The 16,558-nt window shown below is 37.9% G+C and overlaps 1 protein-coding gene across 3 annotated transcripts; it reads right to left on the bottom strand.

Moving 5' to 3' along the window:
• Positions 1-445: 445 nt before the first annotated feature.
• grap2a (GRB2 related adaptor protein 2a) lies at positions 446-12,907 on the bottom strand. Of its 3 annotated transcripts, XR_004614730.1 has the most exons (9): positions 12,705-12,906; positions 6,542-6,705; positions 6,340-6,431; positions 5,709-5,828; positions 3,225-3,414; positions 2,167-2,259; positions 1,921-2,037; positions 753-1,016; positions 446-699 (listed from the first exon to the last, which is right to left on the bottom strand). XR_004614730.1 is itself a non-coding variant. In XM_034593905.1 (8 exons), the coding sequence occupies exons 2-8, from the start codon at positions 6,617-6,619 to the stop codon at positions 834-836; spliced, it is 873 nt and encodes a 290-aa protein (XP_034449796.1). In that variant the 5' UTR covers positions 6,620-6,628; positions 12,705-12,907; the 3' UTR covers positions 446-833. The 3 variants fall into 3 exon arrangements, 2 of the variants coding, with proteins under 2 accessions (XP_034449796.1, XP_034449795.1); XM_034593905.1 differs by having other exon boundaries at positions 446-1,016; positions 6,542-6,628; positions 12,705-12,907; XM_034593904.1 differs by having other exon boundaries at positions 446-1,016.
• Between the last annotated feature and the right edge of the window lie 3,651 nt (positions 12,908-16,558).

Raw genomic sequence — 16,558 nt, 5'->3', positions numbered from 1 at the left:
ACCACTGAGGCTGTAGGGCAGAGATTAGCTGGTCTTGAAACAATGTATATGTCTGATTGACCTGCAAAATCTGGCAGCTCCTTCATGTCCATCCGGTGGGACTGATGCCGCATTTAGAAAAATACTTAGTTTATAATCCTGTTTAACACAGCTAAATAACACAAGCAGCATATAAATAAAGACACTGCATGGGCAATGTGAGGCGAGCAGAGGACCATACTGTCTTTCAGGTAATAAAAAAACATTAGCATTTTGATTATTTTTCAGTTTTTGTGAATCCAATCCAATCAAATGTTTAACTTTACAAGTTGCTCACAGATCCACTGTTAACTCTACAATAGCTGAAATATAAGGCCACATGCTTAGAAGCATCCAGCACCAAGGATGCACCTTAAACTAGGGTAGTGACCATTCAGGACATTGCATTGAGAAATCCACAAACTTGTTTTTATTCAAAACTTTTTATTGGTATAAAAGGCAAACGAGCAAATAAATATGCTGACAGACTTGTTGTAGTACGGATGCCATCTGCAGCAGCTCCTGTTTGAGGATGTGCCTTTGCTCCTTTGAGAATAAGTAAGTCCAATAAAACCTGAACAAGCACAGCACCAAGTAGTTTGTATACATACGAATATGATCTGAAAACACAAACTGACTCACTCATTTGGAAACCGGAGTGCTGATGAAGTGCTGATATGCGGTGCAGAGATTAGATGAGTCACTGACGGGCTCAGTGTAAAAAAAAAAACCACACACATTCAGGGCCGTTGCACCTGCAGAGCGAGTCTGTGAATGTGTGTAGGCAGAGTAAGTGTGTCGCCTGGGGTGTTTTCTCACAGCTGCGCTGTTGTGTAGTTGGCAGGAAACAGACCCATTTTCCCCCGCAGCCTCCCTTTCCACCAAGAGGCGTCTGAGCGATCCAGCACTTCAATGACATCTCCTGCCGAGAAACCGAGCTCATCGTCTTCCTCTGCGGTGAAGTCGTACAGCGCCTTCACCTGCACCGCAGACGGCCTCTGTGGGACAGTGGAGGAAAACCAAACACTGATCAATACCTGACAGTGGAGCACTGCAGAGAAAAATCCTGGTTTTCCAACATTTAGCTTTTTCCAACATTTAGTTTTTTGTAAACTCAATTACAGAAGTTTCTCAAATTACAAATTTGAGTTCTGACTTAAGTCGATTAGATTTGTTGCTTCAGAGGGTATTTTTTGGGGGGGATTATTTCACTGATTGCCCAGAGAAGAAGTCATAAGAAGTCATAAGAAGTAATTTATTCATCTTGATGAAGAAAATCAGGCATATTAAGGGGGACGGATATTTATGAGTCTGTGAAATTTAGTGCAGATTCAAATAATGTTTAAATGTGGTTTCATAGGGGACCATTGAGCCTTTTTGTTTTTACCTACCTCGTTGCTTTTGAGATTTACGTGAAGAGGCTGCTACTATAATCTCCATTTTAGATTCACAATATTTCTCTATCTATTCAGAAAGTTGAACTGTAATAAATCCAAGCTCTTTTTAATACAGAGTTGAGGGAAAAGGACAAATAAAATGAGCCTAATTATGCTAAATGGGTGTTTTAATAGACAAATGCTACTGTAAGGCTACTTTAACTACCCCACATTATCTATACATTTGAATTGCTGCATAAATTATAAAATGAGTCATTTGACAGAACATTATCCAGTCATTACATTTTATAGTCAATTAATCAATCAAGTCAGTCACCAAGAATGAATTGCTGGTTTAATTTTCAAATCGGAGCACTTGTTTTTCCTCACTTTTTCTGTACATTGATTTTTAGAGAATTGGCTGAACAAAGAAGGTAAACAATTTGAATCTGGCAAGTGACAGGAATTTTGTTTTGGACTACTTCAACCTAAATCCCAGTGTTTGGAGAAAGGACAGCGAGCTGACCTGAGGCAGAGGCAAGGTTTCAGATGTACGACGGGGAGGATGAGCTGAGCTGACGGGGCTGTTTCTTCCTGTGTAACCGATGGTGTGAGCACGTTCCTCCAGACCCACTCTCGTGACCTGGAGAGGGAGAAAGAAAGTCTACTATATGTTTCTGCTTTCACTGAATAAAACTGATATTACTATAAAGGTAGATAGAGAGTTTGGGAGGGCTCTTGAGTTGTGTGTATTTATAAAAGGAGAGTGTACCAGCTGGTTGTGAGGCTGGTCTGATGCTCTGCGTTGCGGCGCAGCAACTGCTGCACCAGAGTGATTTTGTTCAGGCAGACTTCCCCTCTTTGCCTGGATGATGGAAACAGAAACAAATTTACCATTGCATCATCAACATAGAAAACAAAGAAAACATAAAATATTCACAATAAGGCTGGAGTCATGAAATGTTCGGCATTTCTTCTTTATAAAATATCTGAAATCAGCTATCAAAATGATTGTTGATTACTTTTCATTGCATTGTCATTGCAGTTCTGTACAAACAACAAAGACCATCAGAGAAACCTCATAGAAACAATGGAACAAGCAGACTAAGCAAAACCTTTTAGAGAAAATACCTTCATAGTTAAATAATTTTCAACATTGTTAACTAATTAATGACTCAAATTGTTCCTTTCAACATCATAAAATGTTAAGATCTCATGGCTTTAGCAGGCTTGGCTTTAAACTGTTGCTGAATTTAACAAATACAAATTCAGAAATAATTATCAAACCACATATGGAAGAGATAAAAGATTTAAAAAATCTAGACAGTGCTTTAAATTTAAATGAATTGATGCTCTCACATTGAGCAAAGAGAAGTTTTTGCTAAAATTCTTTAATGTGAAATAAGACTTTAAATGTGTTTTCAAGCTGAAACGATGGATTATGATATGACTTGTTTGACTCCTGACTCACTGCAGGAAACAACCAGAGGGAGAGTTCGAACCATCTCACCTTACACACTCAAAATAAGTTTGGAGCAGTTGCTATAAATACATTTTACATCTTTGATGGGATTAACTTTATACTGTAATATTTTCTGCCATTTTATAGACCAAACAATTAATCAATACATTTTCAGAATACCTGTTAGATTAAACAATGATAAAACTAAATGTATCAATCCAACCTGTAGACAGGTTTGATATATTGTTAACAAACATCCCATGTAAGTGGTCTGTGGTCACTGTGGTCGGATCTTTTGGTGACTTTAAGAAATCCACTTTGAGGAGGTTTAATAGTGAATCAAAGCAAAAGACAGAAATGTCTCGTACCGGCTGGGCCAAGGAGACGTTCTTATTGGCCGAGCTGCCGTCATAGAGGTAGATCTCCCTGGTCTTAGAGATGGACGTGTTCTTGTAGAACTCCACCAGCTTGTCTAGGGAGGTGAACTTCTCCGACCACAGGAAGTACTGGCCTTTGTTGTCTCTCAACACTTTGAAATGCTGAACGTCACTCTCGTGTCTGAGGGAAAAGATGGAGAATCAGAAAAAAACGTTATGCACATTTCCAATAATAAAATCTAAATGTTCTTGAAATGTCCCAAGAATGTGACGTTAATGTCACTGACAAGATCTGTGTGCAGTGATACCTATTTGATCAGTGAAAGTTTGGATTTTACTTTTGACAACTAGAAAGTAAAGGACTGACTCAGTCTCTCTCTTTTTTTTTTTAAACATCATATGTCAAATCCACATATTACTCACAGATATATAGAGAGATTTTAGATTGAACTCCCCTCCCTCATCTGAATACCCCCTCCCCAACACAAAGAGCACAGCACAGTTCCAGCTCTCATGTATAGTGGGATTCCTTAAAAAGAATAGAACATTTTTAAAAAAGAATAAAAATGCTGAAAAACGAGGCTTCCCCTCAGCATTCGACCATTAGTCCTTGGTTAAGGTAGTGCCTTCCAGAATATACTGGTTTATCTGGGTCCCACTTAATCTAGGACTGGAACCCATATATGATAAAATACATAAACCTTTACCTCCAAACCAGTTAAATGTTAAATACTCCAAAGGGAAGTGGTTGAATGAATGCCATTCTGGGACTGTTGGAGCTTGGAGGGTTTATTTGGGATCAATTTTAGCCGAATGCTTTTACGTGCAGCATAGTTCAATAAACTCAACACTCTCCACCTGTGAGTGCATGTCCTTGATTTGTTGTTTTCGCGATCCAAGAGAAGACATTCTGAATCCAAATCCATGATGCAACCACCTGAACTCAGTGACTCTCTTGTCAAAACTTGTTATTCTTGTTAAAACCCCAGAGTTCCCCCTACAGTGCTCAGAAAAGGACGTTTTTTTTTAAACTTCAGATCTCTGAGCGCTCCCACACGCTCTGCTCCCCCACGCTCCGCCACCTTCAACTGTAAGCGTGATAAGCAATCACCAAAAAGACAACTTGAACACCCACTGACTCCCTGTCGCTTTCATGCCTGGATCTCCGGACTGTTTCCTCAGCAGCAGCGCCCTCTGCTGGTCAGTTTGGAAAATTACAACATCACTTCACTTGATGACCTACCAGGCCCTTACTGGATGAGATTTACTGTGTATGTTCCATACTCTGCAATGAAATACAAATTCCCTTAAATCATGAGTCTTAAAGATGCTTTAACATGCATTTTAATAATAATAATAATAATAATAATAGAAATAATAATTTAGTTTTGAGTTTGAGCAATTCCATACACTGTTGGTTGTATTAATTCTTAAAGTAAAACTAAGTTATTTAAACCCTTGCAGTGAACAGAGATTAAAAATGAGAGGACAGACAAGTCACTGAACTACACTGATCGTTTTCCCCGGTGGTCTGAGCGACTGCAGACACTTTCAGATCAACATCACCTCATGTCTCTTCCGCTGTCTTGTTTATTCTGCCGCTGCTTCTGCATAGTCTCCTGGTTGTAAATAAACTCCTGCAGAGTTTGCAGCACATAAGAGAGACTCAAAGATGGCGAACATGAGTCAGTTAACTGTTTACATAGTGTGAGGAGAGTAGAAATATTGGTTCACTGTTTTTCTGGTTAAATAATTTCACAGATCTTTTAAAAGATTTCAAACACTAAAACCACCAAATGAGCAATGAGATTAATAGCACTCAGTGCAGCACACGCGTCAAGGCCCAATAGTCACCTTATATTAAATCGAGCTGCACTACATTTCACAATCTCCTACATACCAGTCCTCTAAACACAACTGATTTGTTCCATCAAGATACATGACACATGAAGATACTCTGAAAAAAAGGTGAAATGTTGAACAATCTCGCAATATTGAAGAAATTGAAAAAAAGGCGTTAGATCTTGACAAAAATGAGGTTGAGTACAATCATGTTCCAGGAAAAACACTTTTTTTATGCTCATTTAAATTATTAGGAGATTATTTTTGATGTTAAACATTGATGTTAAACACTAAAAGCTACAACTTCAGTCCTGTATTTTTTACCCTATATTTATTTACATCTTTAAAAATTAAGCATGCTAAGTTGACTTATTACAGCTCCTAGTTGTTATGTACATTACATGCACTGACAACTCTCACTGAGATAATTTGACACTGCAGAAAACTTGTGACAATTAGCCGGAGTTATAAGGAGCATCTTCTTATGAATTTGATCAACATTTTCATCAAAGTTTACTTGCAATGGACATCATCCCCGGAAATCGTAAGATAGACTGAATCTAAAACCACGCTACAAGCTAAACATGAGCATTGTTTTTGGCACAATAAAGAACACAAGACTGTTTTACTAACTTGACAGAGATGGAGAAGTCTCCCGGGGAGCTCTGGGACCCTCGAATCACAAAGTCTCCGACGTCTTTGTGCCTCAGGAGATCCTCTGCTGCGTTACGACTGGCGTTCTCCTGGAACCATCTGGAAACGCAAACGGACAGAGGCCATGAGGCTTCTGCTTATCTGCTGTAAAGTCAGAAACTAAAGGTGCTGCTTTTCTTTCAGCAAAAAATTTCATAAATCTTCCTGTTCTTTAGATTTCAGTCCTGGCTGTAAATTTCACAATTATTGTCACTGTGATGTTAGGCTTCAACTTTATTCAATTCTGCCGCATGTACAGGACGCGGACGGGACTGAAATGCCATTTCGCTCTAATTCCTGGTGTAAACGTAGAAGTAGACAAAACATATAAGTACGCAGCAGATGTAGAATGATAGCAGCATTTACAGTAAAAAAAGACAGCATGTCAAATGACAGCAAACAGTGAGTTCAGGTTGAAAACGAATTTTAAAGAAAGGTAGGATCACAATGAATTTTGCTTTCAGTGATGTGTATTTTCTGAAAGCTGAGTGAGAATCCAACATTATCCTAAACAAGGTGACAAACCCACGTCCAGGCTCAGCGTTTGTTAATGAGTATGACTGTGTCTCACCTCGGAGGCTGCATATCAAGGTAGTTTTGTGGTACGAATCCTTCCTGTCCGTTCATCTCTGCTTTATACCAATCATCTTGTGAGCTTAAAAGCTGATCAGAAAAAGATAACAACAAGAAGCTGAACATTAGTTATGAAATATTATGAAGCCACCACATATGTATATAAACATATATATATATATTTATATACATATACTGACCTTAAGCATATCACCCTTTCTAAAGCTGAGCTCGTCGTCTGCTGTTGCAACAAAGTCAAACTTTGCTCTTGCCTCCATGTGGACGGTCTGAAGTGTCACAGAGGTTTGGAAAATGAAGAAGAAAATGAGGAGAGCAGCGATCAGAGGGTCCACAGCAAGTTTTTCTATTCAGAAAGAAAGAAAGCATACAGGAATATTTTAATCCAGTAAAAGGTTAAATTCTGCAGTTTGTCCTTAAATTTAGATTTCTGCTCTAAACAGGTCAACATGGTGCTTCAACGAGCATGTTGGATAAAAATCAGATTTGTGGAAGCAGACACTTCTCTCTCTGAGGTCTCAATATGCTAAAACGAGAGCAGCTCCGAAATTTCCCAGCTGAGGTGTGAGGAAGGTCCCAGGATTATCTTTAGGAAGTGACCAAAATGTACTTTAAGGAATTACATTACTTTTTTCTCAAATTTCTTTAATGAAAAGAACATTTTATTTTGCGTGCAGAGTGATGGCGCCAGGGATTCTGTACAAACAGGAATTGCTCTCCTAAACTCTCAAGCTTTATCGATTTAAAAAATCTAAACTTTATTTATAGAATATATAATCTTCCATGCAGATTAATGGGTTTTTACTCATGAGAAGCTGGAGCAAGAATTATTTACCTTTTTTTTATTTATAAACAAATGACTGAAATAATGTATTGATGATCAAAAATAGCTTTTTTGTCTAAAAGTTGACTAAGTTCATCTGCACTTGAATTTATCACTGAAATTTACTATAGCATTGAGTTGAAATGAAACATTTTTGTATTGTACTGTTTCATTTAAATGTTTAGGGGTCATAACTAAAGCAGAATGCTTTTTTACTTGACTCAACCATTAACATGTGGAATGTGGTTGCATGTGACACAACTTAAATTAAGGAATTCATGGAAATGACATGTGGGAAGTAAAGCAAATTCATCTATATATAAATTGGGAAGCGACAAGCCACTTCCCCAATTTCTGTTTACCTACGTGACAGAGATACAAAGCAGTACAGTAAACAGCAGCACAGTGAAACATGGATGAAAAGTCAAGTTAAATTCCCATGATAGCTGTTTCTTATGTGTAAATTGGTTATTTTCCCACAGCTGTGAAAACATTCATTATGTTTGTGGTTACGTTGTGAAGGATGTGGTGAGTTATTGCGAAAAAAAATACTGACTACCTTTGCTGATGCAGCTGTAGAGCGCATTGCAAGATTACAACTTTTATCACTGAACAAGTACCTGTGGCGAACTGAGGAGATGTAAAATATTCTCTATAATTCCTTTCCCCCAAACATCCCTTAATAAAAGAGTCTATACACACAAAGACCCATACACACACTTCAAAATAAAGCAAGACTCCTGTTATGCCTCAAATTGAGCAAATATAGATGAATAAAAAGTTGAATATAGTTAGATCAGTTTAGAAATCAAAGCAATGGATAGACTGTGAAGTAAAAGTAATGAAACAACAGTTTGAAGCGAAATGTAGAACAGATCAGAATTTGGGTATACTCGTCATGATATTTGAGCCCACCAGTGTAATTCACCAAGTTTAATTTAGTTCTATCATCAAGTTCATTAGTTTGAGGATAAACCACCACCAGGATGTTTGTTATGCTCAACACCCGCTAAAAACAAGACACTGCAGCGGAACGTTGTGTTCATCCTACCTGGTTTATCTGCAATGAGGATTTTATTCATTTTTAGGGTTTATATATTTGTTTGAATGATTTACTAAACGGATGCTATTTTTTTGTGCCTGTGCTGTGTCTTAGTCCAATATGCTGACATAAAAATAATCAGATAATCTAAATAATTTGGATGGCCAGATGTTATTGGCCACTGACCGCTGCTGTAGTTTATCCGAGGACGTAGATGAAGACATATTCAACTCTGTCCACAGACTGAAGGCACACTGACCGTCCCCACTGTACTGCTACAGAGAGCTTGCTGCTTGTTTATAAAAAAATGTATGACTAATAAATGTATTGCATGTCCAATTCACACAAAACTCAGCTCTGCACTTCCGTGGGATGTTAACATTACACAAGTGTGAAACCGATTCGATGAACAGTTCTCAAGATATGCCTCCCACATACAGACAGTTAATGATTATTAACAATAATGAAAATGAATGCTCGATCTTAAACCAAATAAGTCCCCAATGCCATCACATCATCAGACGCCAATTTAGTAGACGTTAACCCTTCCTGAAACAGTGAGCTAAAAGTAATGGAGTTTAAACAATTAAAAAAAGTTACAGATAAAGAGTTGAAATAGTTAGCTTAAGATAATCGATAAATTGAGATGCAAAAAGTAATGGATGAATGGCTTATGTGTCCAAGTTCCTCCACTCTGGTATTGGCTGCACCAAAGATTGATTCATCTTTTACTGTCGGATAGACAACACTGCAAAAACCAAAATGCTAGACCAATAAATGTAAAAAATTACTTCATTTGGTATCGCAGGGATGGATTAAATTGGTTCCTGTTGAAGTTAACAAATTATATTGACACAATTCATAACTTTATTTATTTTTTTAAACGAATACATTTGTGTGTTACCAATTGAAGTGTTTTCAGTTGAAAGTTTTGTTAATCTGACAGTAAAAGATCCAAATCAAAATTTCCCAAGAATCCCTGTCGATATGACTTTATGGTTATTTACAGCATTTGATTGCTCTTTATCGTCACTTATTCAACACATATTTTACCTTAGTCTTGATATGACAAGTTAAATTTGGTTAAGGTTTAAAATTTTGACACTTAATTTGTCTTCGAGGCTGTAAAAATAACCTCCCTTCTTCTCATTCCAGTCTCTTCTGCTGATAAAGGGGATATCAAGGACAGTTTTGGTGCATAAAGCTGTTCTTACATGACTTTTTATCATATCTGCTCTAACTCACACCTCCCATGATTAAGTCAACACTTAATGATTGATATTGCACAGGCTTATATCCGCTTCTAGCAACAAGAGGACTCTTTGAAGAGTGTAAAAGCAGGATGTGATTGTCAATTCATGAACCGTTACTCGCCAAACTGCTAGTTTCACCACATTATTGAAACTACTGGAAGTGATGGATCGTTTGGTTCTTTGACTCCTGATTTAGGTTTATTCGGGTACAAATCTTAGATTTTGTATGATTTAAAGGACTGGTTAAATGCAGAGGTGCAGATACCATCCATGAGCCTATTTTCAGTAAATTAGTACTTACTTTTTGAAATTATTATATATAAAACATGAACATGCATGTTTTCAAGCCAAAAACCAGTGAATGTGACAGGTTTTCTTTTAATTGTATTGTTTTTTGTATGTACATTTAATAGAATTTACTTAACTGTCAGGTAATAATGTCAATTCCTGTCATTTTGAAATCAGGTCAGATGGTTCTGTTAATGGTGACATATTTGTGATTGAAGTAGCACTAATTGGCTCAGGACATAACCACGGTATCACTGACAAAACTCTGGTCGGCGTTTCAGCAGCACTAATAGTTGTCCTACAATTGCAGCCAACTTCTCAGTCTCAGCCTTTTTGTGGTTGTCACATATTTGAAATGTAAAATTACAGATAATTAGAACAAGTTACATACTTTTGACATAAAAGACTGCAACCAGCAGTTATTTTCACTATTGATTAACGAAAACAATTAATGGCAAACCAAAAGAGGTGCTGGAACTTGGATTTTTTTGCCTTTTTAGTAACAATATAAATAATCCAATCTGATGAGCTGAAAGATTTTTTAAAAATGTTATCTATATAGACTATAGGATATTCAGTGTATTTAATACATATTTTTCTTCACACAATCTGAGGATATAGAGAGGTCAGGTCATTTCAACATGCAGTATTTTTGTCAGTGGTGATAAAAGCCGATAGATTCAGCTGTAAGAAGTGTTGCTTGCAGTGGTGCAATCCGCAATGTGTCAGGTGGTTTCTCATTTTGCAAATGTTGCATGAAGTGACTTTTTGCAAACAATCATTGAGAAGCAGCTACGGCTTTTTACGAGAAAAATCTGAAATCAGAGACATTTTAAGTAAACATGCAATCCTGCAATATGAAGATGCTCCATCTCAAGTAATATTTCTGTACGTGAGCAAAATTTGCCTAAACGAGAGAGACTGTCCACTTGTAAATGAGAAGGAAAAGATGACCTCATAGATCGTCTATTACGTTTTATTGTTAGGTGACCTCTAGTGATCTTAGTAACTATGACAGGACAAAAGAAGGTAGTCAGGTGAAGTAGTATTAAGAGTCCCAGTCCATGTAAGGGGGAGGATGAGATGGATGGGTCGCCACCATTGTTCTTTTCTCATGTGGAACAGTCTCTGTTATTTCTTTTATCCATGACTGTTAACCGTTAACCAAGGAAGTACTTCTTTTAACCCAAAACCAGATTTTTTTCCTATAAGCTAAACATAAACCTAACCAAACTGACTGTTCCATAATCTTAACTGCGTAATTACTATTGTTACCATGGCGACCAACGTCTGGCTGGCCTGCATCCATTGGATTATTATTTCAGGGGACACCATGGGTTGTATCAGAGGGTGGGAACAAACAACACAAGAACGTCCAGGTTGGGGAACTTGTTGAAAATACCAAAAGTAAAAGTAGGGCTGGACGAAATGGCAAAACAATTATATCAAGATACAATATTCATATTGGTTGATTGATATGGTCAAGATAAATGTCCAATTTTTATATAAAGTTTAAAGACTGGTTTGTGCTCCTTAGTGAAGGTTGGGGTTTAAACTCTCTTCATGAGGATAACAAACACGCATAACAGCAAAACATTACAAATCTGAGGTATATCACCTATGTGTTATATCTCCTCATTGTGCATTATATTTACTGTGTGTGTGTGTTTTGTGTTGCTATTATCGCTTTAAGTAATAATTATTTATATTGTTTTAGTGCCCCGCCCAAAGTGAAAGTACTTAAAATCCAGAAAAATGTGTTTTACTCTGTTTTATACCTACTTCATGAACAGTAAGTGCTGCATATTGTAAACAATTATCATGTTTATAATGTAAAATCTGATTTTCACCCAGAAATGTAGAGTGGAGTAGAAGTAGAATACAGAAAATAATGTAATTAATCAAGTGCCTCAAAATCCTACCATGTACTTAGTTACTTCCTCAACTGTATATGACTGCTGCAGGTGTTTTTTTACAGTTGTAAGTAGACAGCTGCTCATAGTTCATCGAAGAGGAGGCTAACCATTTCCACAGTCAAATAACACGGTCATGGCTGAACAGGCAAATTATTCTTCAAACATTTACATTCCAGGAATAACACTGACTCAGTTAGCCTGTACAAACTGTTGGAGGATCAGTGCTCGAATCCTTTATGTGGGTAAAAGTGTCAAAGACCACAATGTAAAAATACTCTATTAGAAATAATGGATTTGCTTTCTACATTTAATTCTTTAATGTCCCTGTGACTGATGTGCTTTTATACATGACATTAGTGTAGTGCAGTGGTGGGTTTTTCCTGATGTCTGACTGCTCTGGTCACAAAGACATAAACTGCTTCACACAAAATAACAACATAGGCAAATTAAATTTCAATTATGTATAATTTACAAATATATATATTTCTTCTTATTATTTGCAGTTATGACCCTTGCTAACCCAAGCTCTCGCTCATTCATACCTCAATAGCAGCCTTTTTTATAACCACTTCCTGAAAACGAGGCACGTAAAAGCATGCAGCCGAGGCACACAGGAACAATTGAACAAGAAGATCCAGTAAATAAACACAAAGACAACAACAATAAATAAAAAAGTAAATAAATAAGGCTCCAGAAGTTAAGATTTAGCCTTGTTTGCCCGTATTTGAGGATATTAATGCCCAGAGTGGAGTGCAGGCTTGATTTTTTACTATTACAATGAATTAAAAACTAATCCAGATTAACGTGATTAGATGTTTGGACATTTATACAAATTCATTTTTATGATATGTATAGTAAGACATTACAGTCAATCTGTAACATGAACAATAGAGAAGTGAGAAATAGCTGTAAAGTGAAAGAGGAAGAGAGATAAGTTGATACTAAAAGTCGCTGAATTGTACTGTGAAGTTTGGTGCGTGATTTCTCGAAAGTTTCCTGATATGAAAGCATCCATCAGCTCACCTTTCCTCCTCTCTGGGCTGGAGTTGGACTTGTCTGAAGTTGATTCTATGTTCGCCTCGTCTCCCTCCGAGCTGAGGACACAGCTGCATATTTGTGAGTCCGCAGTTGTTCGCAGGACAAAATAAAAGCGCTGCTTCTGTGTTTTGATGTGATGTCGCGTTAAAACGGAAGATGAACAAACCGGCAGCTCGAGCACCGCCTCTCTCTAAAGAATCAGCCGCACAAAGTGTGAGGCGCTATTTCCGGCCGGATTTTCAAATAGAACCAGGCAACATAGCGTTACGGCGTTTTATTTAGGCCCGAAACGTCAAAGTCTGAATATTAAAATAAGTAGTTTGATATTTTGTTACTGGATTTATGGAAAGAAAGTAAACTTGTCTAATCTCATTTGTTGAATATGAAGCTGCATTGGATACAAACTTTTTGAAATGGGGAAACAGAGGAGGTGATCATAGGTTTCTTTAGATAATAAACAAGTTGGGGAAAATAGAGAAAGAGACAGATGGGCATATGGGCAAGAGGCCTGAACTGTTCACATTAATCAAATAGACAATATAAAAGTAAAAGTATGAAAAATAAACTTCTAATCATAAAGAAAAACATAGTATCTGCACTTTAACTAACAGTTCTCTTGAGGCCCTATCATGTACACGGGTCCTGTTTCAAACCTAGTTTTAAAAATTGTATGTAACCCACTTTGGATTGGTCATTATCTCTAGAGAATTAGATTGCATGCAAATTTATTTAAGAATATGCACCATGAACCCAAATATCAATTAATATATTAAGGTTTTTAATTGTTTTATATTTATATTTATATATACTAGTACTTTTATATTGTCTATATAAACTCCTGTGGTTCTCCAACTGGAGTTCACAGTTTACCAACCTTTTTATTCATATAATTTATGACCACACAAAAATAAAAATTACCATTATCATTATTATCATTTTAATTATTAGAATTGTTATTATTATTTCACTTAGCTTTGTTTGGGTAGATTGTTTCATGGCAGGAAAACTGAACCAAACCAAACATTCATATTGTTCACCTTTCTTCTAGAGAAGATCCATTCATTCCATAAAACCTTGGTAACATGAGAGAAACATCGTTCACAGTGTGAGTGATGATCAGCAGACTGAGTCGAACCCGGAGCTGTGCAGCATGTCCAGAGCCAAACACCAGAAACAGGCTGTTGCAGAATCGTGTCTCGATGCTTGTCTGACCTGAATCTCACAATCTCCAAACCACTTGCTGTGCACAGCAGCTGCAGGTAGAGCTAACTCACATCCGCCTCAAACCCTGTTACTCAATACCACAAAAACTGTGTGTGTGTGTGTGTGGGTGTATGTGTGTGTGGAACTGAGACCTCACTCTGGTTTGTGAAGTGCTTCAGTTAGTTTTATAATGTAGTTGTTAGCAGATATATGTATTATATAGTATTTATATATTTGTTAACATGAAAAACTCTGTGAGCTGTGTCACACACTGGAAATACCTCATCCAGTTTTCAGAGGCAATGCTGACAGAGTGCACAATCTGTCTTGGTCTTGCTGCAATATTTTCCCTTTCATTCTAATTTGAGGAGGATTTTGTGTGAATATACAGTAAATACAAACAGTCTTGTCATTGTTAATTATTTTGACTTAAAACAAGCAACACATTCTCACATTTGAGAAGCTGGTACATAATTTGTTTGCTTTTTAATCATTCAGCTATGTAGTGGGTCTATTAATATGAAAAGTGTCGTCATCTGATAAATTGTATGCATTAAATGGAAATACTAGCATCTCAAAACTGTAAAATACATGATTCAATGTACAAAGAAAATCTGTCTTCACAATGACTTTGTTACCCCCCACTTCAAATTGTTATCATTAAACATTAGCACAATATTAACATAGTAGCTCTAAGTTTTACTGTAAATTAGACTATCAGCATTTCATATATGCTGCTACACAAGTTTTTTCACATTAATGTAATCTGCAGATTTGTGTAATTTAGGGTAAGTGCCACTAGGCAGCGCTCCTGCTGCAAACATGCACAAATAAACCTCAATGGACTTTACATTGGTTTGTAGATAGTTTTGTAAGCATGTTTTGAAATATTACCAACAGCACAATGAAACAATTATAGCTACAAACTTCAGAACTGCATATTACTTTTTTTTTATTGATTTCCTTCTTTACATTCTTCACTTCATGTGATTATCAATCATCTGATGTGTAGATAGGAATTGATTCTACAAATGAAATTGAATTTGAAAGCACTCAGAGCCAAAGGATTAATGACTCTTTAGATTCATTAGTCTAAAAAAGGAAATGTCAATATATTTTAATCATCTATTTACACAGTGATTAAAATTCATGTAGAACATATACAGGATACCCCCCCCCCCCCATTTGCATGCATTGGTTAAAAAAAAAAGATTCAAAATGGCTAAATACAATATTAAGATTTAACAGCAAATGCTCCAGATATCTTATAGATAATTTTTCACTGCAACAAGTTGCTTCTTCTTCTGGTAAATGTGTTTCCTCCATATCCTTGGCACCATGTTCTTCCCAAGTTAAGTTGATCTTGACTCATTTGTCTCATGTCAGAATCAGGCAACAACAGTTTTCTTTTCCTTGGAGGAGTCCATGTCACCCGAAACTTTGGGACACAATCTGCATAAGACCAGCTGTGACTGTCACCTGATTTGTGTAATAACAAGGTTTTAATTAGGCTAACAAATGTCAAATAGCCTTTTAAGATCAGTTTTCCTCCAGCTTTCAGAACTGCATTGGTCATGAAATCTGTTTTTGTGTTGTATTGTTTTGACTTGCATGAAACCTGCAGCTTTTGTCCGCTTTTGAATGTCCTTCTGTGGCCTCCTGGAGACCAAAATATTGAATATATCCATTTCCCATTGACAAACATGAAGAGGCGGGGTTTATGACCTATAGTGCAGCAAGCCACCAGGGGGCAATCCAGATGATTCGGCTTCACTTTTGGGTAGCTACCATGTCGTGTGTCTTATTTACAGTCCACAGATGTGTCTCAATTCAGGTGAAGCATCCTTCAAAGGCTGAGTTTGAAGATTGATTGTGTCACATCTGCACGACTAGGCCGTCCCATTTCGAAGGCTCCTTCAAATGCATCTTTTCATCCCGGAGAAATGAGGGCTCCAACGGGCTCCTACGGGCTCCAACGGGCTCCTACGGGCTCCAACGGGCTCCAACGGGCTCCTACGGGCTCCAACGGGCTCCTACGGGCTACAACGGGCTCCAACGGGCTCCTACGGGCTCCAACGGGCTCCAACGGGCTCCTACGGGCTCCAACGGGCTCCAACGGGCTCCTACGGGCTCCAACGGGCTCCTACGGGCTCCAACGGGCTCCAACGGGCTCCTACAGGCTCCAACGGGCTCCTATGGGCTCCTACGGGATCCAACGGGCTCCTACGGGCTCCTACGGGCTCCAAAAAACCAAACAAAAAACATGGGACATTAAAACAGCAATAAGGGCGGGATGAGCGGAAATCCTCTGTAGACATGACTGTGTCATTTCGGTCCAGGAGGCGGTCTAGGAGGCGGTCTTTGTGGCCAGGGTAGACTGCGTCCTCCGAAGGATACGGCCCCCCCCCCTCAGCTTGTGTGAATGTGCTGTTGCAACATTGACTGAACATGGACTTTATCATTTTACTTACTCCATGGGAGAGAAAATTGTATTTCTGGATGTGTGTGTCACTGCTGCTGTAGGGGCCCCAGAAAGTGTTGTCTCGGCCCTGGGCCCTCTGTGTGTCTGTGTGTGTGTGCGTGTGTGTGTGTGTGTGCGTCGTCCCGCCTCTTTGCTGACCACGCGCGTGAAGCCG

This window comes from Hippoglossus hippoglossus, chromosome 8, assembly GCF_009819705.1.
Source record: "Hippoglossus hippoglossus isolate fHipHip1 chromosome 8, fHipHip1.pri, whole genome shotgun sequence".
In the NCBI taxonomy this organism is placed as follows: Eukaryota; Metazoa; Chordata; class Actinopteri; order Pleuronectiformes; family Pleuronectidae; genus Hippoglossus; species Hippoglossus hippoglossus.
This window is presented reverse-complemented; position numbering and strand designations above follow the sequence as displayed.

Coding starts and splice junctions, on each gene's coding strand:
- grap2a (XM_034593905.1), bottom strand. CDS start 6,619: ATGGAGGCAAGAGCAAAGTTTGACTTTGTTGCAACAGCAGACGACGAG. Junction 5,829..6,339: donor CTTGATATGCAGCCTCCGAG/GTGAGACACAGT, acceptor TTGCGTTTCCAG/ATGGTTCCAGGAGAACGCCA. Junction 2,260..3,224: donor ACGTCTCCTTGGCCCAGCCG/GTACGAGACATT, acceptor TCCATCATCCAG/GCAAAGAGGGGAAGTCTGCC.